General features: G+C 44.2%; 1 protein-coding gene across 12 annotated transcripts in view; it reads right to left on the bottom strand.

Annotated features, from left to right (window-relative positions):
• The window catches only part of FRYL (FRY like transcription coactivator), a 1,894,812-nt gene that overhangs the window by 685,890 nt on the left and 1,184,984 nt on the right, over positions 1-23,938 (bottom strand). For 9 of the 12 annotated variants that reach the window (XM_069201557.1, XM_069201569.1, XM_069201550.1 and 6 more), the window contains 2 exons: positions 13,784-13,969; positions 6,575-6,779 (listed from right to left, as the gene is read on the bottom strand). In XM_069201557.1, coding sequence (XP_069057658.1) covers positions 6,575-6,779; positions 13,784-13,969 — 391 coding nt within the window. The remainder of the gene's footprint in view (positions 1-6,574; positions 6,780-13,783; positions 13,970-23,938) is intronic. The other 3 variants (XM_069201518.1, XM_069201544.1, XM_069201583.1) reach the window with 1 other exon arrangement.

The raw sequence follows: 23,938 nt of genomic DNA, 5'->3' as shown, positions 1-23,938 counted from the left end.
TGGTAGGGTGGTAGAGCAGCTAAGCTTAACAGAGCGTAGTGTTAAGCATTTTTTCTACACACACACAAGCAATGGAAGAAACACACACTCAATGACTTAACTCCAGACCAATAGGATTTTATATAGAAGAATATCTTTTGTTAATTTATTTTCTAGAACCACATGATTTAGTTTGCATGTAAGTACATTAAATTAAAGGTACTTTGCATAGGTAAGTTCAGGACTTTGAATCGACAATACATACAGTTTTCTTTAAAATGGCAAAAAAGCTATTTTAAAAGTGGGGACAGTGCAATTTGCAACAGATTCTGTGGGAGGGAAGTAAAACACAGTTTCTGAGGTCAGTAACACATTTTCAAGTTTAGTCTCCGGGGCATAGGTAGCCCACCGTTGGGGGTTCAAGATCACCCCAAGAACCGAGCACCAGCAACACTGGGCCGGCTAGGTGCAGAGGTCAAGCAAGAGCCAAAATAACGTGGGCCCCTATGGAGACAGGAGGTACTCTGGTTCTGGTCTGCTTGCAGGTAAGTACCCATGTTGTCTGAGGGCAGACCAAGGGGGGTTTAAGGGAGCATTGGCGGGGCCCCAAGTAGGCACCAATCCCACACCCTCACCGGCACAGGGGTGGCCGGGTGCAGAGTGCAAACAGGGCATTGGGTTTTCAATGTAACTCTATGGGGGGGACCCTGGGGGCCACTTAGGCTCTGCAGGCAAGGCAAGGAAGGGGCTTCTCGGGCAAGACACCGACCGGATAGGGATGAGGGCCGCCTGCGGGTCGTAGCTGCACCAGTGGTCAGTTTCTCTAGAGTCTGGGGGCTGAGGGTGCAGTGCTTCTCCAGGCATTGGATATCTCTGTCCCGGGCAGTCGCGGTCAGCCCATGGTGGATACTCGGTCGGAATCGCCTGGGGATCCTCTCTGACTAGTTGGGCCACCTGGACTAGGGCCGTGGGCGTCGGGTGCAGACTGGTTAGGACTCACGCTTCTGGACTGAGGTGGGAGTCCTTCAGAAGCAGTTTCTTTTGCAAAAAGGCCCCTGTCCACGGAAATGTATTGATCCTCTGTGATGCAAGCAGTGTTCTAGAGGTTTTTCAGGAGCCTCTGGACCTGAAGGATGTGTCACGTTTCTTCTGCAGGTTCTTTGAAGCAGGAGACGGGCCGGTAGAGCTGGGACCGAGTCAGTTGTTGTCACCTTCTCTTCTCTACGGGGTTTTCAGCTCAGCATTCCTTCTTTCTTGAGGTCATCAGGAATCTTGTGAGCTGGGTTCAGGGAGGACCTTAAACCTTAGTTTTAGGGGCGTGTTACGGTCAGGGGGTAGTAGCCAATGGCTACTTTCCTTGAGGGTGGCTACAACCTCCTTGTGCCCACTCCCTTTGGGGAGGGGAGCACATTCCTATCCCTACTGGTCCTTATCCTCCAAAGCAAGATGGAGGAATTTTCAGGGAGGAGTCCATTTCAGCTCTGGACACCTTAGGGGTGGTCCTGGCTGAGGTGGTGACTCCTTGTTTTTTCCTAATTTTCCCTCCAGACTTGCTGCCAAAAGTGGGGCTTTGTCTGTGGGGCATCTCCACTAGCTGGAGTGCCCTGGGGCACTGTAATCCGCGGTTTGAACCTTTGAGGCTCACCATCAGGTGTTACAGTTCCTGCAGGGGGAGGTGTGAAGCACCTCCATCCAGGACAGGCTGTTTCTGACCAGAGTGCACAAAGGCACTGACCCCATGTGGTCAGAAACTCGTCTGAAAGTGGCAGGCTGGCACAGGCCGGTCAGTCTTACACTAACAGTTGGTCTAACATACAGGGAGCATCTCTAAAATGCCCTCTGGGTGTATTTTACAATAAATCCCACACTGGCATCAGTGTGCATTTATTGTTCTGAGAAGTTTGATACCAAACTTCTCAGATTTCAGTGTAGCCATTATGGAACTGTGGAGTTCGTATTTGACAAACTCCCAGACCATATACTTAATATGGCCACACTATACTTACAATGCACCGTAGGGGCATAGTGCTCATGCACTTATGCCATCACCTGTGGTATAGTGCACCCTATCTTAGGGCTGTAAGGCCTGCTAGAGGGGTGACTTACCTATGCCACAGGCAGTGAGAGGTGGGCATGGCACTCTGAGGGGAGAGCCATGTCGACTTAGTCTTTTTCTCCCCACCAGCACACACAAGCTGTGAGGCAGTGTGCATGTGCTGAGTGAGGGGTCCCCTGGGTGGCATAAGACATGCTGCAGCCCTTAGAGACCATCCCTGGCAACAGGGTCCTTGGTACCAAGGGTACCATTTACAAGGGACTTATCTGTGTGCCAGGGCTGTGCCAATTGTGGGAACAAAAGGTACAGTTTAGGGAATGAACACTGGTGCTGGGGCCTGGTTAGAAGGGTCCTAGCACACTTTCAATCATAACTGGCATCAACAAAAAGCAAAAGGTCAGGGGGGTAACCATGCCAAGGAAGGTATTTCCTTACATGGTGTATCAGTCAAAAGTACAAATCTGACAGTTGACATACCCATGAACTACTACAGGGGAAATCTTCATGAAAAAACAGAATGGGACAGTGCCAACCACTGACCACCATAGGATACGGCAAAAATGATTTATAAGTAGAAGTTCATATGGACAGACAAATTAAGCTTCTGAAGGCAGCACTGTATATAGTAAAAAATCCATTATACACATCAGAAGAAAACATTACACAAAGCCTACAAATTGTAAATAGGAAAGCAAAGCACTGTGAGATCTAAAGGTCACAGGACATGTTACAAGAGGTACAAAAGGACAAACTGGCAGGTGTAATGAGTGTAAAGGACAATAACTGGTTTGAAGAGGGAACCATATGAACATATGCATTTTGACAACCTTCTTTAACGGTTGGGGAGAAAGGAAATCTCAATGCCCTGGACATACAACGCCTGAGTATAGCTGCAAACAAAAGGTTTATTTTATGGCCTTCCTTTATGGTATTTTTTTATTTATTATTATTACTTTTTTTTTTTTTAATCACCAGTCTCTTTATTGACCATTCTCAGCTCAAGATAGTCACGTTTCACACAGGCTTTAAGCTTAGGACTTAAGACATGCCTGAAAGGGAATGCCCCACAATTACCATCTGATACTGTTGCGGCTGAATAAACAGTAGGCTATTGTAGGAAGCTGCCTCCGTATATACTATCTCAAAGTGAGAGATAGTGTGCACAGAGTCCAGGGATTCCCCAAGAGGCTTGACAGAGGAAATAACAGATAATACTAAAGCTCTATTTGTGGTAGTGTGGTCGAGCAGTTAGGCTTATGAGAGTGTAGTGTTAAGCATTTGTGGTACACACAAAGGCAATAAATGAGAACACACACTCAAGGACCTAACTCCAGGTCAATAGGTTTTTATATGGAAAAATATTTACTTACTTTATTTTACAACCACAAGATTCAAACTGCAGGTTAGTACATTAAACGTAAGGTACTTTGCATCAAACTTTGAATCAAAACAGTAATGTACACAGTTTGGCATAAAATGGCAATAAGCTATTTTAAAAGTGGACACAGTGCAAAATTCAACAGTTCGTGGGGGAATTAAGTACAGGTTAGTTTTTGAGGTAAGTAAAGCACTTACAAGTTCAGTCTCCAGGGGATAAGCAGCCCACCGTTGGGGGTTCAAGTCAACCCCAAACACCCCACACCAGCAACACAGGGACGGTTAGGTGCAGAGGTCAAAGAGGAGCCCAGATAACACAGGCGCCTATGGAGACTAGGGGTGCTCCGGGTCCAATCTGCTAGCAGGTAAGTACCTTCGTCCTCGGGGAGCAGACCAGGGGGCTTTTGTAGAGCACTGGGGGGTCCCAAGCAGGCACACAAAATACACCCTCAGCGGCACAGGGGTGGCAGGGTTCAGTGGGCAAACAAGGCGTCAGGTTCCGTATAGAAATGAATGGAGGGACCCAGGGGTCACTCTGATGATGCAGGCAGGGCACGGGGGGGGCTTCTCGGGCCAGCCACCGACTGGGCAAGGGTGAGGACCACCTGCTGGTCACTGCTGCACCGGTGGTTGGTTCTTCTTGGGCCGGGGGCTGCGGGTACAGTGCTTCTTCCAGGCATCGGGTTATTTTTTTACCGGGCAGTCGCGGTCAGGGGGGTCCTCTGGTTTCCCTCTGCAGGCATCATCGTGGGGGTGCAGAGAGGTCGGCACAGGGTGAACATTTCGTTGGAGTCGCCTGGGGGTCCTCTATGTGGCGTTGGTTTCTCTAGACGCGGGCCAGGGGCGTCGGGTGCAGAGTGGTGGGGAGTCACGCTTCTGGAGTGAGGTGAGCGACCCATTGAAGATGGTTTCTTCTTTTTGCTTTAGACAGAGCCGCTGTCCATGGGAGTTTCTGGTCCTTTGGAGTTGCAGGGCAGTCCTCTGAGTCCGCAGAGGTCGCTGGGCCCGCAGGATGCATCGCTGTTGCAGGTTCTTTGAATCAGGAGACAGGCTGGTAGGGCTGGGGCCAAAGCAATTGGCTTCCTTCTTCCCTGCGGGGTTTTCAGGTCAGCAGTCCTTTGTCTTGTTAGGTCGTCCGGAATCTGATTTCCTGGGTTCAGGGTCGCCCCTAAACACTAGATTTAGGGGGTGTTTAGGGCTGGAGGGCAGTAGCAAATGGCTAATATCCCTGAGGGTGGCTACACCCTCCTTGAACCTCCTCCCTTTGGGGGGTGGGCACATCCCTAATCCTACTGGGCTAAATCCTCCAAAGCAAGATGGAGGATTTCCTAAGGAGGGGGGAATCACATCAGCTCTGATCACCTTAGGGGTGGACCTGGCTGAGAGGGTGACGACTCCTTGCTTTTCTCATTATCTCCCTGGGCTTGCTGTCAAAAGTGGGGGATGTGTCTGAGGGGCAGGCATCTCCACTAGCTGGAGTGCCCTGGGGCATTGTAACACCAGGCTTGAGCCTTTGAAGCTCACCGAAAGGTGTTACAGTTCCTGCAGGGGAAGGTGTGAAGCACCTCCACCCAGGACAGGCTTTGTTCCTGGTCACCGAGTGCACAAAGGCACTCACCCCATGTGGCCAGAAACTGGTCTGGAAGTGGCAGGCTGGCAAAGACCAGACAGCTTAGCACTAGCATTAGCATTAGCATTTGGGCTGGCATGCAGGGGGCATCTCTAAGATGCCCTCTGTGTGCATTTCTCAATAAATCCCACACTGGCATCAGTGTGGATTTATTGTTCTGAGAAGTTTGATACCAAACTTCCCCGTATTCAGTGTAGCCATTAGGGAACTGTAGAGTTTGTATTTTACAAACTTGCAGACTAGATAATCTTTATGGCTATCCTGCACTTACAATGTCTAAGGATTGGCTTAGACACTGTAGGGGCATAGTGCTCATGCAGCTTTGCCCTCACCTATGCTATAGTGCACCCTGCCTTGGGGCTGCAAGGCCTGCTAGAGGGGTGACTTACCTAAGCCACATGCAGTGGGTTGTGGGCATGGCACTCTGAGGGGAGTGCCAAGTCGACTATCTTTTTCTCCCCACCAGCACTCACAAGCTGTGAGGCAGTGTGCATGTGCTGAGTGAGGGGTCCCCAGGGTGGTATAATACATGCTGCAGCCCTTAGAGACCTTCTCTGGCCACAGTGCCCTTGGTACCAGGGGTACCTTTTACAAGGGGCTTACCTGTGTGCCAGAGCTGTGCCAATTGTGAAGACAAAGGTACAGTTTTAGGGAAAGAACACTGCTGCTGGGGCCTGGTTATCAGGGACTCAGCCCACTTTCAATCAAAGCTGGCATCAGAGGCAAAAGGTTAGGGGTAACCATGCCAATAGTGGCCTTTTCCTACATCTATGATCATATATCATGTTGCATGGTATCTTGGAAATCAGTGAGAAAAGCACTTTAACCCATCAAACAAATGTACTGAAGAGTGAGGGCTTGATCAGTTGCTCATATTTCCAGTGCCCCAGGATACAGTTTTTTGGCAACAGGCAGTTTGGGACTTCTTGCTATCGTGGTCTTAGACGTTTAGCTATGAATAAGTGTTGCCACCGAAAGATCAAGGACACTTTGAGTAAGGCCGAAAAATAGCGTTGGAACAGGAGGTTAAGGTATTGCTTTTAAGGAGTACAAACTATTTGTTTGCAGAGTTAAGTTTTGAGTAAATGACCAACATCTATATTTGAAAGAGGAAGGTTTTCAACCACTGGAATTGAATGGACAACAACCTAATATCAATGAGCAATGACAGTCAAAAAAGCAAAATATGAGGAAAAACCTCAGTGACAATGTGATCTGAATGTAAGAATAGCAAAGATTAATCAGGGGAGATAGAAGAGATTCAGTTAAATAGCAGAACCTTAAAGCCATGTTATTACATCTGATGTTGCCTCATATCACAGTAAGACCACCATTTAAAATGACCATGTGAAAGTTTTATATCAACACCCAGCCCAATAAAGGTGTTACATTTAAACTGATGGTACCTACAAGAAATTGAGTCTATTGGTTTTTATCTTGAAAGTTTAGTATGCTCTTTGAATTTAAAGAGATTTCTGCAAAGGAAGGACTGACTGGTAATACTAAACCTAAGATTTTTAAAAAAATGTTACCGTGAGGTAATGAATTCGATTAGACTTTTCACTTTTTCATCCTTCTCAACTGACAGATCAACATCATCAAGGGCGATGGTGTGTAGATGAGGAATGGCATTGCTGGTATTTCCTAAGCTGATGCTAGAAGAGGTAGAACTTGAGCTGAGACCAGAGTCAGTCATGGGAGAGGGCTGGTATTCTGGTATAAAATCAGTAACACCTGCTAAAAGAATTAGAGAGAATAAATACCAAAGTTACAAGTAGATGTTCACAAAAATTATATCTAATGTGACAAAATAACACTTTTACTCTTAGATAAGTAAGTAAACCTATGTTGTTACAGATTTCAACAAGCCCACTGTTGCTAAAAGTGAACTAGAAAAGTGTTTTCACAATTTGGTTTTATAGTTATCATGTAGCATCTGAGATACCCATAATTAACCCTGTACCACTAACAACAGCACAAATATTATTCTGGGAATGAAATTTCATCACACACATGAACCCAATAAATGATTACAACCTGAGTAAGGAGGCAGGTTTCAAGGTCAGTGTCGTCCAGCAAGACGTTGGTAGGTAGTTAGTATTTGGAAAATTCACAAATTCTCAACAAAAAAATGAAATTATTACATACCTGATGGAGGAGCTTTGAAGCTTGAGGAATTTTCTGGATTCAAATGCAGTGGATTATTCACCACCTAGTGGATGTATCTGGAACAGTCGCTTTCCTCCCACTCCCCGCTTTGTTGGGCGTCATTGACCATTTGGTGGGTATGTCCATCCTCATGTAAAGTCAGACGTACGCTCCCAAAGACCCCATTCATGTTTCCCATCTTCAGATTCTTTTTCCTCCCTTTCTGATGTCCTGCATGATCTCCGTGTTTTACTATTTATCTTCAATGTACTTCCTCTTCCCTCCTACTTGCAACTCACACCTAATTTCTGGCAATTAGAATGGGAAGACCATAGGATAAAAGATGGAATATATTTCTTGATCTTCCTGACCCCAAACTGGGAGCCATCCAAATCAATGTTTTAAAAGTAAGGCAACAGGTCTTCAATTGTACCCTTCGATTGACCGGTAAACAGTGAAGATGTTTTAACAAAGGAGTTGCTTAAGAGTTCCTCAAAAGTTCTTAGATTAGAAGAGAAGCCCCATTTTGCACTACTTCTAACCAGTGGACAGCAGTGATGGGAATAACTGAAATGGAGAGAATTCACATTGACTAGTCTTGAATCAACTGGTGTTAATAGAGGTAATGGTGGCCATAATTGCCATTTTCAAAGCTCCCTTGTGTTTTTTAAAATGTATATGCTCTTAGAAGACAGCTCCAATCTGCGATCTCATAGAAAAGCAGATGCCCACCATTACTCCAAGGTTTTTTTCTGATGGCGTGGCTACAGATGGGACTCCTATTTCTAGAGCCCAATAGAAGTTGCTCCAATGGTCCACTGTATTAGTCAAGATTACTACCTAAGTTTTATCATTTTTTCAATTTCAGATGCTTATTGTCAATCCAGTAGAAGATGAAAAACTTGACGTTTTAAAACTCATGCTGCATGGCCACAGTCCCATCTAAATGGATAAGTAACTGGGAGTCATCTGCTTAATTTTAAAACCTGCAGCCTCTTACTGCTAACTCCTTTATTTGAGGCTTGGCACACACATTAAAAAAGTGTATATACAAGGCCTGCACATTAAAAAAGAGGGGAAACAGAGCAGATCCCTGAGGGACTCTGCAGCTTATATATGAAGTGGCTGCTTTAAATGGGAAAAACTGGACAGCTTGGGCTTGGTCTTTCAGAAAAGATTTCACCCAATTCAATGTAGTACCCTGAAGCCCTGCAGTCTCTGCACTATATATATATATTATGGTTGACCATGTCAACGGTCGCAAACAAATCCAGTAGCAGCACTAAGGCACAGACATACACCAATCCACATCCAGCCTCAAGTAATTTACTGCAGATAGAATCACTGATTTGGTGATGTGGCCAGGTCGAAATATTGGGTCAAGATTTGAAGATGGTTACAAATTTCCTGGTCCACATGTACTTCAATAATTTTGTATTGCACACCCCCATATCTCTTGTGCTACCATGGGCAGCACATATAATGGTGCTCCTCCCTTTCTGTCTAGGTAGATAACCGTTGTGTTGTTCCGTCTGCACTTGCACTGTCTTACCCTTGACATACAAATGGAAAGCAGTCCGGGCCAGAGCACATTTGTGTGTTTCCCTGCCTCCAGCGAAGTCCACTGAGCCTGATGCCGTTTTAACATTTGTGCTCCCCATCTACAGGGGATGCATTTGCAGTAAGTGGCACAGGGCGCTGGGTTGTGTAAAAGGTCTGCACATGTTAATGCTCTCTAGCTTCCAACACTATTTCCATTTGATCCTTCGCAGCAACAACCATTAGATCCTCTGACATGCTTGAGACTAGAGAATTTGGAGTCCTCCTTGAATTGATCTCAAGTGGAGTCTGGCATGAAGAGTTAGAGGTATGCACAAGAACATTATGTCCATCATTTTCAACACTATCCTCGCTCTCAGGGACTACGTCTTCTGTTAGAGGCAAGTTTGAGGACTTAATGCCAAAAATCTCTTTGGTATTGGGAATGCCCTGGCTTCCCCAAGTTCAGTGTTGCTCCTAACACCACCTTCTCATTCTTGGGGACAGGGGATGATTTAAGATTAGGGAGAATCCCCAACCTGTGTAGCATTTGTATCATTATGTGAATGCTTTCTTTTTAGGCATTGTCAGCAAATTCGCCTTTACCAGCTTATCATCCAAATATGGGTACAAAAGTATCCTTTGTCTTCTGAGGTGCACTGCTACTGCTGCAAAGAACTTCATAAATTTCCTATGTACCAATTTTATCCTAAAGAAAGGCCCCCTGAACTGGTAATGCACATTGTCTACCATCAATCTGAGGTACTTGCTGTGTCTGCAGTTCATCTGGACATGCAGGTAGGCGTCAGTGAAGTCTGTGTTTCCCAGGTAGTCCCCTTTCTTTAAAAGTGGGATAGATTCTTGCAGCATGCTCATCTTGACGGTTAAGTCTTGATGAACTTGTTCAAGAATCTGAGGTCAAGAGAAGACCTCGGAATCAAAGTATATAGCGTATACTGCCTGGTTGCATTTGTTTTTGGTACTTGATAGCCTGTCTCCTACCTCTTGTTGCTAGTGAATTAGATCTTCCCTCCTTTTAGATTGGGTTTAGGCTCTGTGGAGTAACCGTGTCTTTTGATATTGAGTACTCATTTGGTGGGTAGGTGTTGCTCTTCACTTCTGGAGGGACCATCCAATTGAATCCCCCGCTCATGTTCTCTGTTGGGGCCATCTATTGGAGAGTTACTGATGGGGTGCTAAGCCTCTTGGGATCAGTCCCCTTCCTTTGGTCTTACTTCAAAATGGCTGTGTCAGCAGAGTGGGGTACTGCCACAGAGTGTTTTTCTCTTTTTGCCCCACCAGGAAGGTTTGTGGTGTAGCTGTGGGGTACTGGGTAAGCACCCTCAAACACAGCTCTATTGATAAGGGTTCTCCCAATCCTAAAGGGCTTGCTAAACTCCAAGGCCCCTCATTGCGTCTGCTGTTTCGTTGTTCATCAATTGTTGGATTTGCCCACGAGTGCTCCGCAAAGGGCTCCTCCCATAAATGACTTGTCAATCCTCAATGTCTGCACCTCTTGGTTAAACCCTGAAACTGGCATGCCTCCTCTGGGTGTTACCTGTGCACATCTGCCTGCATCTAGTGCGTATGTCAGACAGGTACCAGTGATTATTTTCCCGTTCTGTATCACTACTCTGGCTCTCCATCCTGAATTGCTCTGGAAGATGTTCTATCATGTCTTGTATCTCCTCCTGCTGCTTATAGCCTTTATCTATTCAGGATGGAATCTGAGTTAGCTATTTGCCATTCTGTAGCAGCAGACCCATCCATCTTCTAGCCCATTACCTCCACATTCTCTTGTTGTTTGGTGGATATGTGGACACAGGAGCATTTGCCATCTTTCTGGCTGTGACCACTACAGAGGGAAGTTGTTTTGTATGTATGCAGGGCCCTGAAAGGTGTGTCGATATTTGTGCTCCACACTAGATCTAATCATCTTGGAAGAGACAGGCTACTTATAGGCTGCAGATACTGGTGGTTTTTCTGTGCATGGAGAAAGGTTTTGAACAAAAACCATGAATCAGTTTGTGAATCATTCAACAGGAGAAGATCCTTCATAAGATACTAGATGTAGAAAAGTCCCCTTTTTCTGGCATGGTTACCCCCACTTTGTGCCTGATGTCAGTGCGCTTAAACTGTTTTCACTGGGATCCTGTTAACCAGGACAACAGTAATTATGCTCTCTCCTCCAGGGGTTCCCCCATGGGCTGCAGCAGGTATTATGCCGCCCATGCAAACCATTTGCAGCCTGCATAAAAAGGTGCATGCACCATTTTACTGCTGGTCACTACACTAGGTCACTGTAAGTCACCCCAATGGTAGGCCCTTCCAGCCCAAAGGTCAGAGTGCAGGTCCCTGTGTATGTGGGCACCCCTGCATGAGCAGAGGTGGCCCTATGAGCTCCAGTTTCCAACTTTCTGGACTTTGTAGGTGCAGGGAAGACTTCAGCTGAACCAAAGAATAAAGGAGGAATCTCCCTTGGAGTGAAGGAGTCACTCCCCATAACCGCAGGCACATAAGCCAACAACATCCAGCTGCTGGGATCTACGGTCCTCTGGACTTGCAAAGATTCTCCATCACAGGTGGTGGTTCTCAGGGGTCCTCTCTGCCTTCTTTTCAACTTGGGAGCCCTTGCCTTTTCTTCCCAGGCAAAACCTTTGTGCACCGCAACAGTTGCAATAACCAAGGCTTGTTGACTCCTGCTTAGAGGGGCCTTCAGGCTCCAATTAGCCCCTGACCCCAGTACTTTACCTCTGCAAAGACAGTCTCCGCTCTGCTGCTCCAGCAATGTGGGACTCCTTTTCAGGTGTGCTGACTGGGCCTCATGGCGACTTACTGGGCCTGCTGCCAAGTGGGTTGCTTGTGAGGGATCAGGCTGCTTCTGCTGGCTCTCCTGTCTTCTGGGGATCAGCCTGGACTCCCCTCGACATTGCTGGTCCTCTTCAGCTCTGCAAATCTCCAACCGCTCCTACTAGGTAAGTCTTGACTGCTCATCACAGCTACCACTAGAGAGCCCTGGCAACCTGGATATTATAACACTAATAAGGGTTATCTGGACCCAGTATAAGATGTAACACCAATGTTGTCTACCCCAGAATGGGCCAGCCTCCTACACTAGAGGGTCCAAGATGATCACTGTGCAAAATGCTCACATCTCAGAGCCTCCACAAAGCAGCTACACACTCCAACCACATTAGGAGGGAAAGTGAGTTCATAAAATAGGTGCATTTAAAGAACTGTACCTTAAACTTTCAAAGGGTGTTTCAAGATGCAAGGCAGTAGCACACAGCACTGTAGTGACAGTGAACACTTTTCATACTTGAATAAAATCAAAGTGAGCCTCAATCATTGCTACTCTCCCTTTGCACTGCACATTCTCCGGTATTTTTTTTTTTTTTAAATTTATTGGTCCCTAATACATGAGTTCCACTAATCTGCAAACCTAGTGCTTCACAGTGGCATTCCCAGTAGACCGTAGGCAGCAAAGAGTTGAAACAGATCACCTCATGTAGTCTCAAGGGGGTACTCCTCTCTCCATCAACCCCTCATTAAGATCCTAGCAGATGGTTGCATGTGTGTAGTTTGAAGTCCAGTAGCTTCTACTAGGGCTGATGCCTTCTTGCCCTCCTTGAAGATTACACCCAATGGTCTGTGCACAAAAGGGTACCTTTGTTTTTAATTGTATTTTAACATACTGAAATATTCAAAAATATTATCTGGAGGGGCAGAGACAAAAGAGCTCCCAGATGGTTGATATTCTTGGAGCTTCGGCATGGGCTCCCATTTATTGCCATTTGAGAGCACTCAGTTTGCACACCCCTCACCCCACACCTGCATGACAGAATAAAGGACGCAGTAGCACCTAACCTTAGTCAAAATGTAAGCGAGTTTGCTTGTAGACTGCCAACATAACATATGGTGTCTGCTGCTGAGCAATAAAGCACCACCCACTACAGCCTAAGGGGTGGAAACTGCTGTGCAGAAACAAAGTTCACCTGATACCATGAGCAAGGCAACCATGCATTACTATGGGAATGCCCTGGTGACCCAGACACTCAGGTAGTTTCCAAATGGGAGAGGAGCAGAAGAGATGGGAGCAAAGCCACAGAGAAGACCCTGAGGAAGAACACAAAGAGGAAGGTAGTGTGGAGTAGTTGCACTGAGTCTAATTATGGGAGGCAATTGATTCCCAGTTGAGGTATATCAGAAGAGGACCAACAGCAGATGACCAGTATGGGGATTTTGCTGTGGTCACGGGGAAGGATGATAAAGCCAAACATGAGAGAAAAGTAAGGTTGCATCACTGCCCCTAAACTCACCACTCGAAGATAAAGGCACTGAGGGGACAGCTGAACCAGCAGTCTAGAATGTTGAATCACTTGTAATGACTTCAATCACAGAGCTCAAATCTATATTCCACAACATTACAAAAAGATGGCATGTGTAGGGCAAATATGAGGTCTTCCAGATCAGGCTAGGGAAGATGACTGTTCTAAGATGTGTCAGCAAATGAAAGAAATCATAAAAAAACGATCTGGCTTGGGTTTAGACCGGGGGTAATTCTGGAACTTTAGATACTGCATGATCATTAAACTGGTGGTGGTGCAGTCTAAAGTCATTATGAGATCTGTTTCTTGAATGAACATTTCTCTTATATACCTCACCTTCTCTTCCTTACTGGGTCTTGTACCAGTGGATGGTCAGGACATTGCAAAGAACAGTTGTAGGTATGCATTTCTCAGTTTCCATGTAATGAAATTACAATAGTGTGGCAGCCTTTTTCCTCATTTGATGCTTGGGGTTACTTTACTTTATACTGTATGTTTTGGCTTGAATAAAATATATTTTTAAATTATTTGGATTACATTTGTAATAGTGATTACATGACATTAGGAATAATGTTTAAGTGCCCAAACACGGTGAGAGAGTTTAAAATTAAAAACTCTGCAGAATAAGCCAGCACTTACACACCATTGAAACAAAATTGTCATAAGAAATATCTTTGAATGCAGTTCTAGTTCACTTTAAAAGAAAAAAATTGAATCCATCCTTACCTGTGAAATTGTAGTCTAAATTTGCATTTTGTTTAACTGTAAGCACCCTGGGCTCATTACAATCCCTGTTCCTGAGAAGGATAGAAGCAACGGTCTGGACATTATTGTTGGAGCCCAATACAATCAGCAAATGCAAAAGGAGACGTTTACAATGTTCATACACTTCTGGATGGTAGTGGTCAAACCCTAGGATGAGGCAAAAGTGAAAATTACTGTAAAGAGTGAACTAAGTCTCTGTACAATCAAATTAAACCTTAGAAAGACAACAAATAGAGAGAAGATAGTAGTTAACAAAATAATGAACAAATGATTTAGAGTTTATTGGTAAATAAAAATCCTTCAATGTATGGTGAAACCCAAAAAACAGAATACATTCCAGCTGAAATTCTTTTATCTCAGTGGTTCCCAACTTGTGGTCCGGGGACCCCTGTGGGTCCGTGATGGCTCCGAAAATTAAATATTATTAACAGATTAGAAAAGTCTATGTAAATAAATAAGCTAAATAAATGTATGACTGAATATTTTAAAACATACAGTAAATGTCAAGGAATTCGAAATTGGAGGCTAAAAATTAAATTAATATCCTCAGATTTATTTGTGGGAGCAGTGCAGGTGCATCAAACAGAATACAGTATGGACGATATGTGGGATCATTTGAATTTAGAAAAAGTCTAACCTTCCTATTAAAATTAATATTTAAGTTTTGTATTTATATTTGATTGCAAATCAAATAAAATGTATTATAATTTGTGTATGTGTCTGATGAATGCTTGTTTCTGTATTTTTGTGTGAATTGTTTTCCATTTCAAATCATCCTCAATGTTTAGGCTGGGGTCCCCGGCTTCCAATAATGACGCAGTGCGGGTCCCCTGGTTTCAATAATGATTTAGTGGGGGTCCCTGGGTTCTAGTAATGATACAGTTGGGGTCCACAGAAGTCAAAAGGTTGGGAACCACTATTCTATCTGATAGAGACCTCCAGCCGTAGATTACTTACTTTAGAATCTTCCCCAGGTGCAAGCCCAGATCCGGAACCTTTTTTCCAATAGGACGTCTGTGTGTCCTAAGAGAGCATCGCGCGACTCCTTATTGACGTCAGCCGAGGCCATACAATTTCCCCTCGCCAACGCACCGTCAATTCCTTCTTTTCCGCGCTGGCAACACGGATCCGGTAACGGTTAGTCAGGCCATTTTTGGCCTACTTCGAAGTTTTCGTTGTTGGAACACAGTTCTTTTTCCAGTACATGTCATAGGAGTTCAAACCTGTGGATCGTGTGGATGACAAATGTCAGCTACGCACCCCCATTTGATTTGTATGTGATGCCTGGGCAAGCACCATGACACTGAAGAGTGCAACCCCAGACTAGTCTCCAGCTGAAATTCTTCTATCATAGTAATAATAATGTGATAGAATATTTTCAGAAAAGGGAGAAATGTTAATTACTACCTGTGAAAACCTGGATTATTAACTACGGGGAAGGACAAGGAATGGGCCCCAACAAAGTCAAGTAACCTAGTTCCACAGTAGTAAAAAGAAAGTTTAAGTGTGGCATTCTTGGCTCATTCACGCAGATGTGGGTCGAAATTAAAAGGGTTCTCTCAAAGCATCAAGATCAAAACAACACTGTCAACAAATAATATAGTAAAATTCAAACCTATTGAATAGCAAGAGTCAAATGTAATTATTAAAACTACACCAAAATAAAAATTGTTAAGGGGAATCAGGAATTGAATTTTTTTAAATAAAATGAAACGGGACACTCATAGAAGCTAACGAGTCAATGCCAGTCTGTGCATTACCCATAAGTGGCCCATTGGAGGTCATTACAGCATCAAAAAACCTACAGTTGCCAGCTAGCTTCTTTGTCCTCTTAACCTGTGTGAGACATAGTCAGATGCCTTGCAGGAGGCTAGTACACTGATATGCTCTCAACCATCCATAAGTTCTTAAAGTGGATTACAGGAGAAAATATCCAAAAGAAGCCAGACTATCCTATCCCTCTGCTACAGAGACACAACCAAATCTTAACTCCCAACTTTGTCACAAATTGCACAAATTCCTCTTGGATGCTGTCACTGCTCCCCAACATCCAGAAGCTCCTTTAGAAGATTCAAGAGGGAAGACTGACATCTTTACTCTTGCTTTGTTAGCATCAACCCCCCTTCAAGTTTGCTGGTTCCTTCACTCTAGGCTTTCGCTTTTAGTATAGGATTTTCTTGTGGTCAACCAAGGCCAGATCCACTGATTAATGGAGAATAGGTAAAAGGACGGGTAAAGATACAAGGCTTAAATTTCCTCTCCACGCTGGCATTACACAGCATGCAGATGTTCCTCCTCATTTTTTATCTTCTCTACGTCCAGTAGTATTCGGTGATGCAGATACTGAAAGCCCCAAAAACCCAGCAGTGGTGGTAGAGGATCCTTGTCTTAACCCGGTTTACTTCCTACACTAGGCCATTAACCTGACTTCAGGTCAAAAACAATTCTCCAGAACCTATGTTATTGATTTTCAAAATGGCAGAAGACTGTTTCAGCTTCTAAGGCTCTACAATTCTGTCCCATCATATGGAGAACTTCCCTCTCCCCTTTAGTGGAAAAAACAACTCTAGTTAGTTCTGTTCCTCATAAGAATTATATATATTTTTTAAACAAGGAAACACTAACAGATTAGCTGAGAAGGAACTCCAATAACAAGTGGGAGTGCATTTACCCTAAACCTAAGGAAAACGGAGATTGCACACCGACATCAGTTTCTTGCTGGACTCTTTCCACGCCCTCAAACGTGAAGTGTGAGCAATGTTTGGTAACAGTGAACTGATACTTTTAACTACTGGAAAAGATTACAGGTTAGTAAGTCACTCCACAGAACAGGGAGGTAGGAAAGCAGTGAGAAATCTGTGGTTAGATAGAAGTATCCACCAGAAACAACATTACCACAGTGTTAAGTAACTTGCTCTTCTGATTGATACGTCTAACTGCAGGCTCCTTACCTTTAAAATAGATACCAAGCAGTACCTTCCAAAGGTGGAGGATCTGTGAAGTGAACTTAAAAGGTGCTGTAAGACTGAAAATGCGAAATGAACATTTGCACTGACGCCCAATCCACAGTCAGCCAGATGTTAAGGGTGGGTACTGTGCATAACTAAGCTTTAATAGCAGTCTTAGGCTTAGTGGAATGGGCTATCAGTCCATCAAAATGCTGCTTTTTGACCAGTGGGCAGCAGAGTATTCACCTTGACAGAGTCCTCTTCTGCTCGGCCTTTTTTCACACTGGAAAACTCCAGTGAAAGCTGATCATCCATCTGATTACAATCAATGTAAAACGCTAGAGCTGTTTTGGGACTGATCTATCTAAATTTAGAGGATGGAGGGCAGGGAGAGGGATGGACTGCCCAATGTGGAGATGTGGAAAGGAGTCATTACTTCTGGAAAGGAGTCATGACTGTTGGCAAGAAAGCCATCAGAGTCCAACACCAGTTTGTCCAGAAAAAGGTGGTGTAGGGCCAGTTTGTCCAGAAAAAAGGCAGTGTAGGGAGGTTGCTTCAACAGTCCGTGAACTTCAATCATCCAGCGAGCTGAAGTAATCTGAATGAGGAAGACACCTTTACGGCACAACGACAACAACAAGCTGTGCACATCGGCTTGAAGAGCCTGAACAAGAGAGAAACAAAGACCAAGCAAAGAAAACACTGTGGCATCACAAATGGTTTGGGTGGGAACCTGTGTGTCAAACCCTTAATAAACTGCCTCACAACAGGTTATTCAGACAAGGAAGGTTGGTCCAGTAAATATAATTAGGCTAAAAGGGCGCACAAATAACATTTACTCACACCAACAGTAGGGTCTTGTTCAGCCAAAGATAAACAGGACTTCACACAAGGGCACAAATCTGTCACAGCACCCCTCCTAAATGGAATTTGTGGAAAGGTGCCTGGCAGCAAAGATGACATCCACTACTTCAGGCAGCAGATCAAATGCAGTTAACTGCCAGTGATCAATCTCCATGCATTAACTTGTAGATTGCACAGGAAGTGTAGGACCCTGTCCTGCTGATGTGACAGGATATTCTCTTGAAGTGGAAACCTGATCGGCGCTTATGACAACAAGTTCTGGGGACCACACACTCCTGACCCAACTCAGAGCCACTTGGATGACTTAGCCGCAGTCATTCCTGATCTTTTCAGAACCTGGGGCAGGAAAAGTAGGGGCAGGAAGGCGTACATAAATTTCCTGTTCTTTTCCAGTTAGAACGCATCTGCTAGCGAGAGTTTTTCTACAGAAACTCCGTGTAAAACATTTTACATTGCATGTTCAACAGTGGGGAAAAAGAGGTATCCAGGTTTTATCCCATCAGAATATGCGCTGTGCTACCTTGGGGTGCCGGCATATGATCCACCAGATGCGGCCAGCTGAGCTCGTTCACCGTGTTCAAGGATACTGCTAACTGGTTCAACGACAAGGAAATGCCCCCACCTACCAATTAACTCCAGATGCACAGAGCCTTCTAGTGCAGAATCCAGGAGCCCACTCCACCCTACTTCTTGTACTACCACATTGCAGTGTTGTTGTCCCTGAAAACCTACAAACGTCTTCCCTTCACAGATGGCAAGAAGCCCTTCAATGCCAGGCAAATGGCCTGCAACTCCAGCAGATTGATTGGAGTTGGGTTATCACCATAGACCATGGTTCTTTTATCTCCACCTCCCCCAGCAGAGGTGAGGCATCAATCACCACCATCAACTGTGTTTGGGGAAGGGAGAGGGGTCTAGAGACAGTCAAGTTGCAGTCTCATTGTCTCTACTGCAAATCTCATGCAGTCACCTTAGGAGCCTGGATTCTGTTGGACTGGAATCCTCATTCCAGGGCCAAATAACAATTCAGATCCCAGTGCTGAGCCCAATGCAACGCCCACATATGCTAACTGGTGAAGTGGATAAGCAGAATGCATGAGGAGCAGAACTCCAGAAGTTTCAGAGCTGCTCTCATCGGGATCCAGGACAGAGGCTGAGTTTGGAATCACAGAATGTCAAACTCATTGACAAAGAAGAAAAGCCCTGAACATGCACCTTGTGCAGAACACCTCCTATAAAAGAATGCTTCTGCTAAATAATCAGGTACATCTTTAGCTTGCTGATTGAGACCCCAATGTTTTCAGGCGGTTAGATGCCTGGTGGTTACCCATGACAATGTGGGGAGCCCACCTTCAACTGCCAGTCATCAAGGTAGGGGAAAACCGGTATCATCAAACTTCTAAGATGGGCTGCAACCACCACCACCACCACCACCACCACCACTACTTTTGGGAACACCAGAGAGGCGCTTCTAATGCCTAAGGAGTATACACTGCACTGAACATGATCCTGACTGACCATGAACTGCACATAATCACTGTAGGACTGCAGGACAGGCACATAAAAGTACACATCCTGCAGTTCCAAGTCGACCATCCAGTTACCCGGATGCAGAACAGAAAGAACTTGGACCAAAGACAGTATTTTCAATTTGTACATTCAATTGCTCTTCAAACCCCGTACCTACTTTGAGGCTGGCACCTTCTTGAAGGCCCCTCTGGTGAACAGAAAGTCACTCTGATGTTTAAGGAAGTTGAGGTGGGTTGGAAAAGAATGGTAGGGCATATCATGCAGGATGATCTGGAGAACCCATCTGTGAGATGTGTAATGGGCTTCCACTCTATAAGAAAAAGTCTGATACTGCCTCTCAGCAGGTGGCTGTGTGCCGCTAAAGGTAAACTTAAGTTGTCTGGAGGCTGACGCTGCAAGGGCCGGAGCACTGAGTGGAACGCTGTCCATGGCGACCTGTCCAATGACTGCCTGTACTCAGCCCTAGGCTCTGAAAGGAATTGGGTGACTGCTGCATTGGTGACCGGGCCTAGTGATGGTTCTAGTCAGCCACCTGAAGTAGCCTTGAAACAGACGGAACTGCTGAGGAAACTGCCAGGCAGAGAAAAAGGACCAGGAACATGCTGTGACTCTGCTTTCTTTAAAGTGCTTGACAGCTGAATTAGCCTTTTTGCCAATGAGAAGTGAACAATCAAAAGGCATTAGAGAAGTTTAAATGTCCCTAGAAAAGCCAATGGATCATATTCATGCATAGTGGCGAAACACTACACTAGAGCTCACAGCACACTCTAACCAGTCAGCTGAATCCAGGCCAGCCCCATTAACATACTTTGCTGAATCTGACCATCCTAAATTCTTTGATCCAAAGAGGCCTGAAACCCCTCTGAGACAGGCACCATGCTCTCCTAACCATGTCCCAAAGGGAGTGCATATAACAGCCTAACAGACAGACCTCATTGGCAGAAGCCAATACCGACCTGTCAAAGAAAAAGAATTAGGTTACTTACCCTGTAAGCATCTGTTCGAGGCAGGTGGTGCTGTCAATTCACATCTAGTGTTGGGTCCGGATGTCTGCAAGTAGTTTTTCTTCAAAGAAGCTGTGGAAGTCATAAGGTAAAGTGACCTCCTCCTCTCGGTGATAGTTTGCATGGGCATCAACTCCATTGTTAGATTGTTTTACGGCAGTCAGGTAAGAATGGAGTGTGTGTAGAGTGTCTAGAAAAGATGTCCATGCAAATAAAGTATAATAAAGTACTACATTGTCCACGGGTGTCTGGGGAGGAGGGCGGGCGCATGTGAATCTACAGCACTACATGCCATGAACAGATGCTTACAGGGCGACATAATCCGTTTAGTGGCATATGTGGCTGTAAATACACATGCTCTGCATAGACTATAAAGCAGTGCCCTCCAGAAAGTGGTGGTTAGCCTGTGGGTGTTGAAGTTGTTTGAAAAAGAGTATGAAGTACTGCCTGTTCAACATTTGCCTTTTGTTGTGCTAGTACATCCACACAAATGTGCTTAGTGAAAGTGTGTGGATTTGACCAAGGGGCTGCTTTACAAATTTCAGCAATTGGTATGTTATCCAAAAGTGCCACAGATGCACCTACGAGTTGAGTGTGCTCTGGGAGGTGTGGGTAAAGTTCGTTTGGCTTTAGCATATCAGGTCTGGATACAAGAATTATCCATCTTGAGATACCTGCTTTAGATATAGCCTTCCCCGTGTGTGGAGGTGAGAAATCAACAAAGTTGTTTGGTTTTGCGAAACTCTTTAGTTCTATCAACATAATACATTAATGCCCTTTTTTTCACACACATTTTATTGTATTGTTTTGTTAACAGTAATAACAGTACAGAAGTTCATAGTGATCTAATGTTATAGGCAATGCTCACAACAAATACAAAGTTATTTATATTGCATTCTATGAGCTCATTTTATCCTGGTGACAAACTGTCTGAAACCCCCACTCCCCCCACTAACTTCCCCAACAGCAAGAGCAGTTCATCGTCTCCTATAATTCTCCTTGAAAACACTCTAATTAATGCCAGCACACCTTTTGGTGGGGCCCTTTAGGAGGTATAGGTCAGTCACGGCTAGACTGTGCTTTATAGGTGTTACTAGGTTATTTCATGTTGTCGTGTACGGAAAATGTCACTTACCCAGTGTACATCTGTTTGTGGCATGTAGTGCTGCAGATTCACATGCTATGCATGATTCCGCAATCTAGTGTTGGGCTCGGAGTGTTACAAGTTGTTTTTCTTTGAAGATGTCTTTTCGAAGTCAAAGGATCGAGTGACTCTTCCCCTCGGTCATCCTGCGCATGGGCATCGACTCCATTGTTAATTGTTTTCCCGCAAAGGGTGAAAAAAGGAGTGAAAGTGTAAGAGTATAAATATTGTATAAAAGTATTAAATAAAAAATAGATGTCCATGCAAATGTAAATGTATCTACATACGTACAAATGATCAAACTTACTACTAGAGGCTTCCGGGGAGAAGGGAGGGTGCATGTGAATCTGCAGCACTACATGCCACAAACAGATGTACACTGGGTAAGAGACATTTTCTGTTCGGTGGAATGTGTAACTGCAGATAAACATGCTATGCATAGACTACAAAGCAGATAATCCTCCCAAAAAATAGAGGTGGCTAGCCTGTAGGAGTTGAAGTTGTTTGAAAAAATTTTCTTAAGACAGCTTGGCCAACACTGGCTTGTTGCTTTGAAAATACATCTACACAACAATGTTTTGTAAATGTATGAGGTGTAGACCATGTGGCAGCTTTGCATATATCAGCCATTGGTATGTTTCCTAAGAGTGCCACAGATGTACCTTTCTTTCTAGTAGAATGTGCTCTAGGTGCCTTCAAAAGTTCTATTTTTGCCTTAATGTAACATGTTTGTATGCATCAAACAATCCATCTTGCTAATCCTTGTTTAGAGATAGGATTGCCTTTATGTGGTTGCTGAAAAGCAACGAAAAGTTGTTTTGTTTTCCTAAAATCTTTAGTTCTATCTATTTAGTACATTAGAGCTCTTTTGAGATCAAGAGTATGAAGGGCTCTTTCTGCAATGGAGTCTGGCTGTGGAAGAAGACTGGCAATTTCACTGTTTGGTTTATGTGAAAAGGTGATACTACTTTTGGTAGAAATTTAGGATTTGTCGTAAGTACAACTTTATGTTTGAGAGTTGGAAAAAAGGTTCTTCAACAGTAAATGCTTGTATTTCACTAACTCTTCGCAAAGAAGTAATGGCTACAAGGAAGGCAACCTTCCGTGTCACAAATTGAATCTGACAAGAATGGATGGGTTCAAAAGGTGGGCCCATGAGTCTGGTAAGAACGATATTTAAATTCTAAGTAGGAACAGGTGGTGTTCTAGGTGGACTATGCATTTTAATCCTTCCATGAAGGCTTTTATAACGGGAACTCTGAATAGAGAAGTGTGTTGAATAGTCTGCAAGTATTCTGATATTGCAGGAAGATGAATTTTAATGGATATGAAAGCTAAATTTGATTTCTGCAAATGACGTAGATAGCATACAATATCTTGTATTGATACTGTAAATGGATCAGTGTTTTTAGATTGACAGTAGTAAACAAATCTTTTCAATTTTTTAGCATAACATTGTCTAGTGGTCGGTTTACATGCCTGCTTGATTCACTGCCATACATTTTAATGGAAGTTTCAGGTATCCAAACTCTATGACTTCGGGAGCCAAATCGCTAAATTGAGAGCACTGCGGTTTGGATGCCCGATTTGGCCTTTGGTTTGTGTTAACAAATCCGGTCTGTTTGGGAGTTTAGAATGAGGAACTACCTACAGATCTAGGAGTGTGGTGTACCAATGGTGTCGTGCCCATTTTGGGGCTATGAGAATCATGGTCAGAGATGTCTGACGTAGATTGTTGACCAGAAAAAGAAGGAGTAGGAGAGGGGGAAAGCGTAAGCCATAGAGCATTGCCCTTGGAAAGGGGATGTGGGTGTCTGGATGCGAAGTTTTGGCATGTTGTTGTTTTCGCTTGTTGCAAATAAGTCTATTTCTGGCGTTCCCCACTTTTGAAAGTACTTTTGAAGTACCTGAATTTGGATCTCCCATTCGTGTGTCTGTTGGTGGTTCCTGCTTAGGAGATCCGCCAGCTGATTGTGTATTCCTGGAATGTATTGTGCCAATAGATGAACGTGAATTTCCCATTTCCATATTATCTGGGCTAAAAAGAACAGTTAAGATGAATGTGTCCTGCCTTGTTTTTTAAGGTTATACATGTTTGTCATATTGTCTGTTTTCATCAAAACAATCTTGTGCTTGAGAAGGGGTTGAAATGCTTTTAGGGCAAGGAACACATCTAATAATTCTAAATGGTTTATGTGAAATTTTTTCTGTTTTGAATCCCATTTCTTTTGAATGGTAATGTTGTTGAGATGAGCTCACCAACCTGTCATTGATGCATCTGCCGTTATTGTGGTCTGAGGTACAGGGTCTTGAGAGGACTGCCCCTTCATTAAATTGCTAAGATTCCACCACTGAAAGGATGTGTGCGTTTGGCGGTCCAACAACACTAGATCTTGCAATTGACCCTGTGTCTGAGACCATTGTTGTGAGAGGCATTGTTGTAAAGGTCTCATATTGAGCCTTGCATGCGGTACGATTGCTATGCAAGATACCATCATTCCCAGAATTTTCATGATAAATCTTACAGTGTATTGTCGATTTGGCTGTACTTGTGGTATGAGAATTTGAAAAGCCTGTAACGTTTGTGTATTTGGATATGCTAGGGCTTTTAGTGTATTTAAAATAG

This window comes from Pleurodeles waltl, chromosome 1_2 (genome assembly GCF_031143425.1).
Source record: "Pleurodeles waltl isolate 20211129_DDA chromosome 1_2, aPleWal1.hap1.20221129, whole genome shotgun sequence".
NCBI classification, from domain to species: domain Eukaryota; kingdom Metazoa; phylum Chordata; class Amphibia; order Caudata; family Salamandridae; genus Pleurodeles; species Pleurodeles waltl.
The sequence above is the reverse complement of the archived record's forward strand: the minus strand, read 5'-3'. Positions and strand labels throughout refer to the sequence as shown.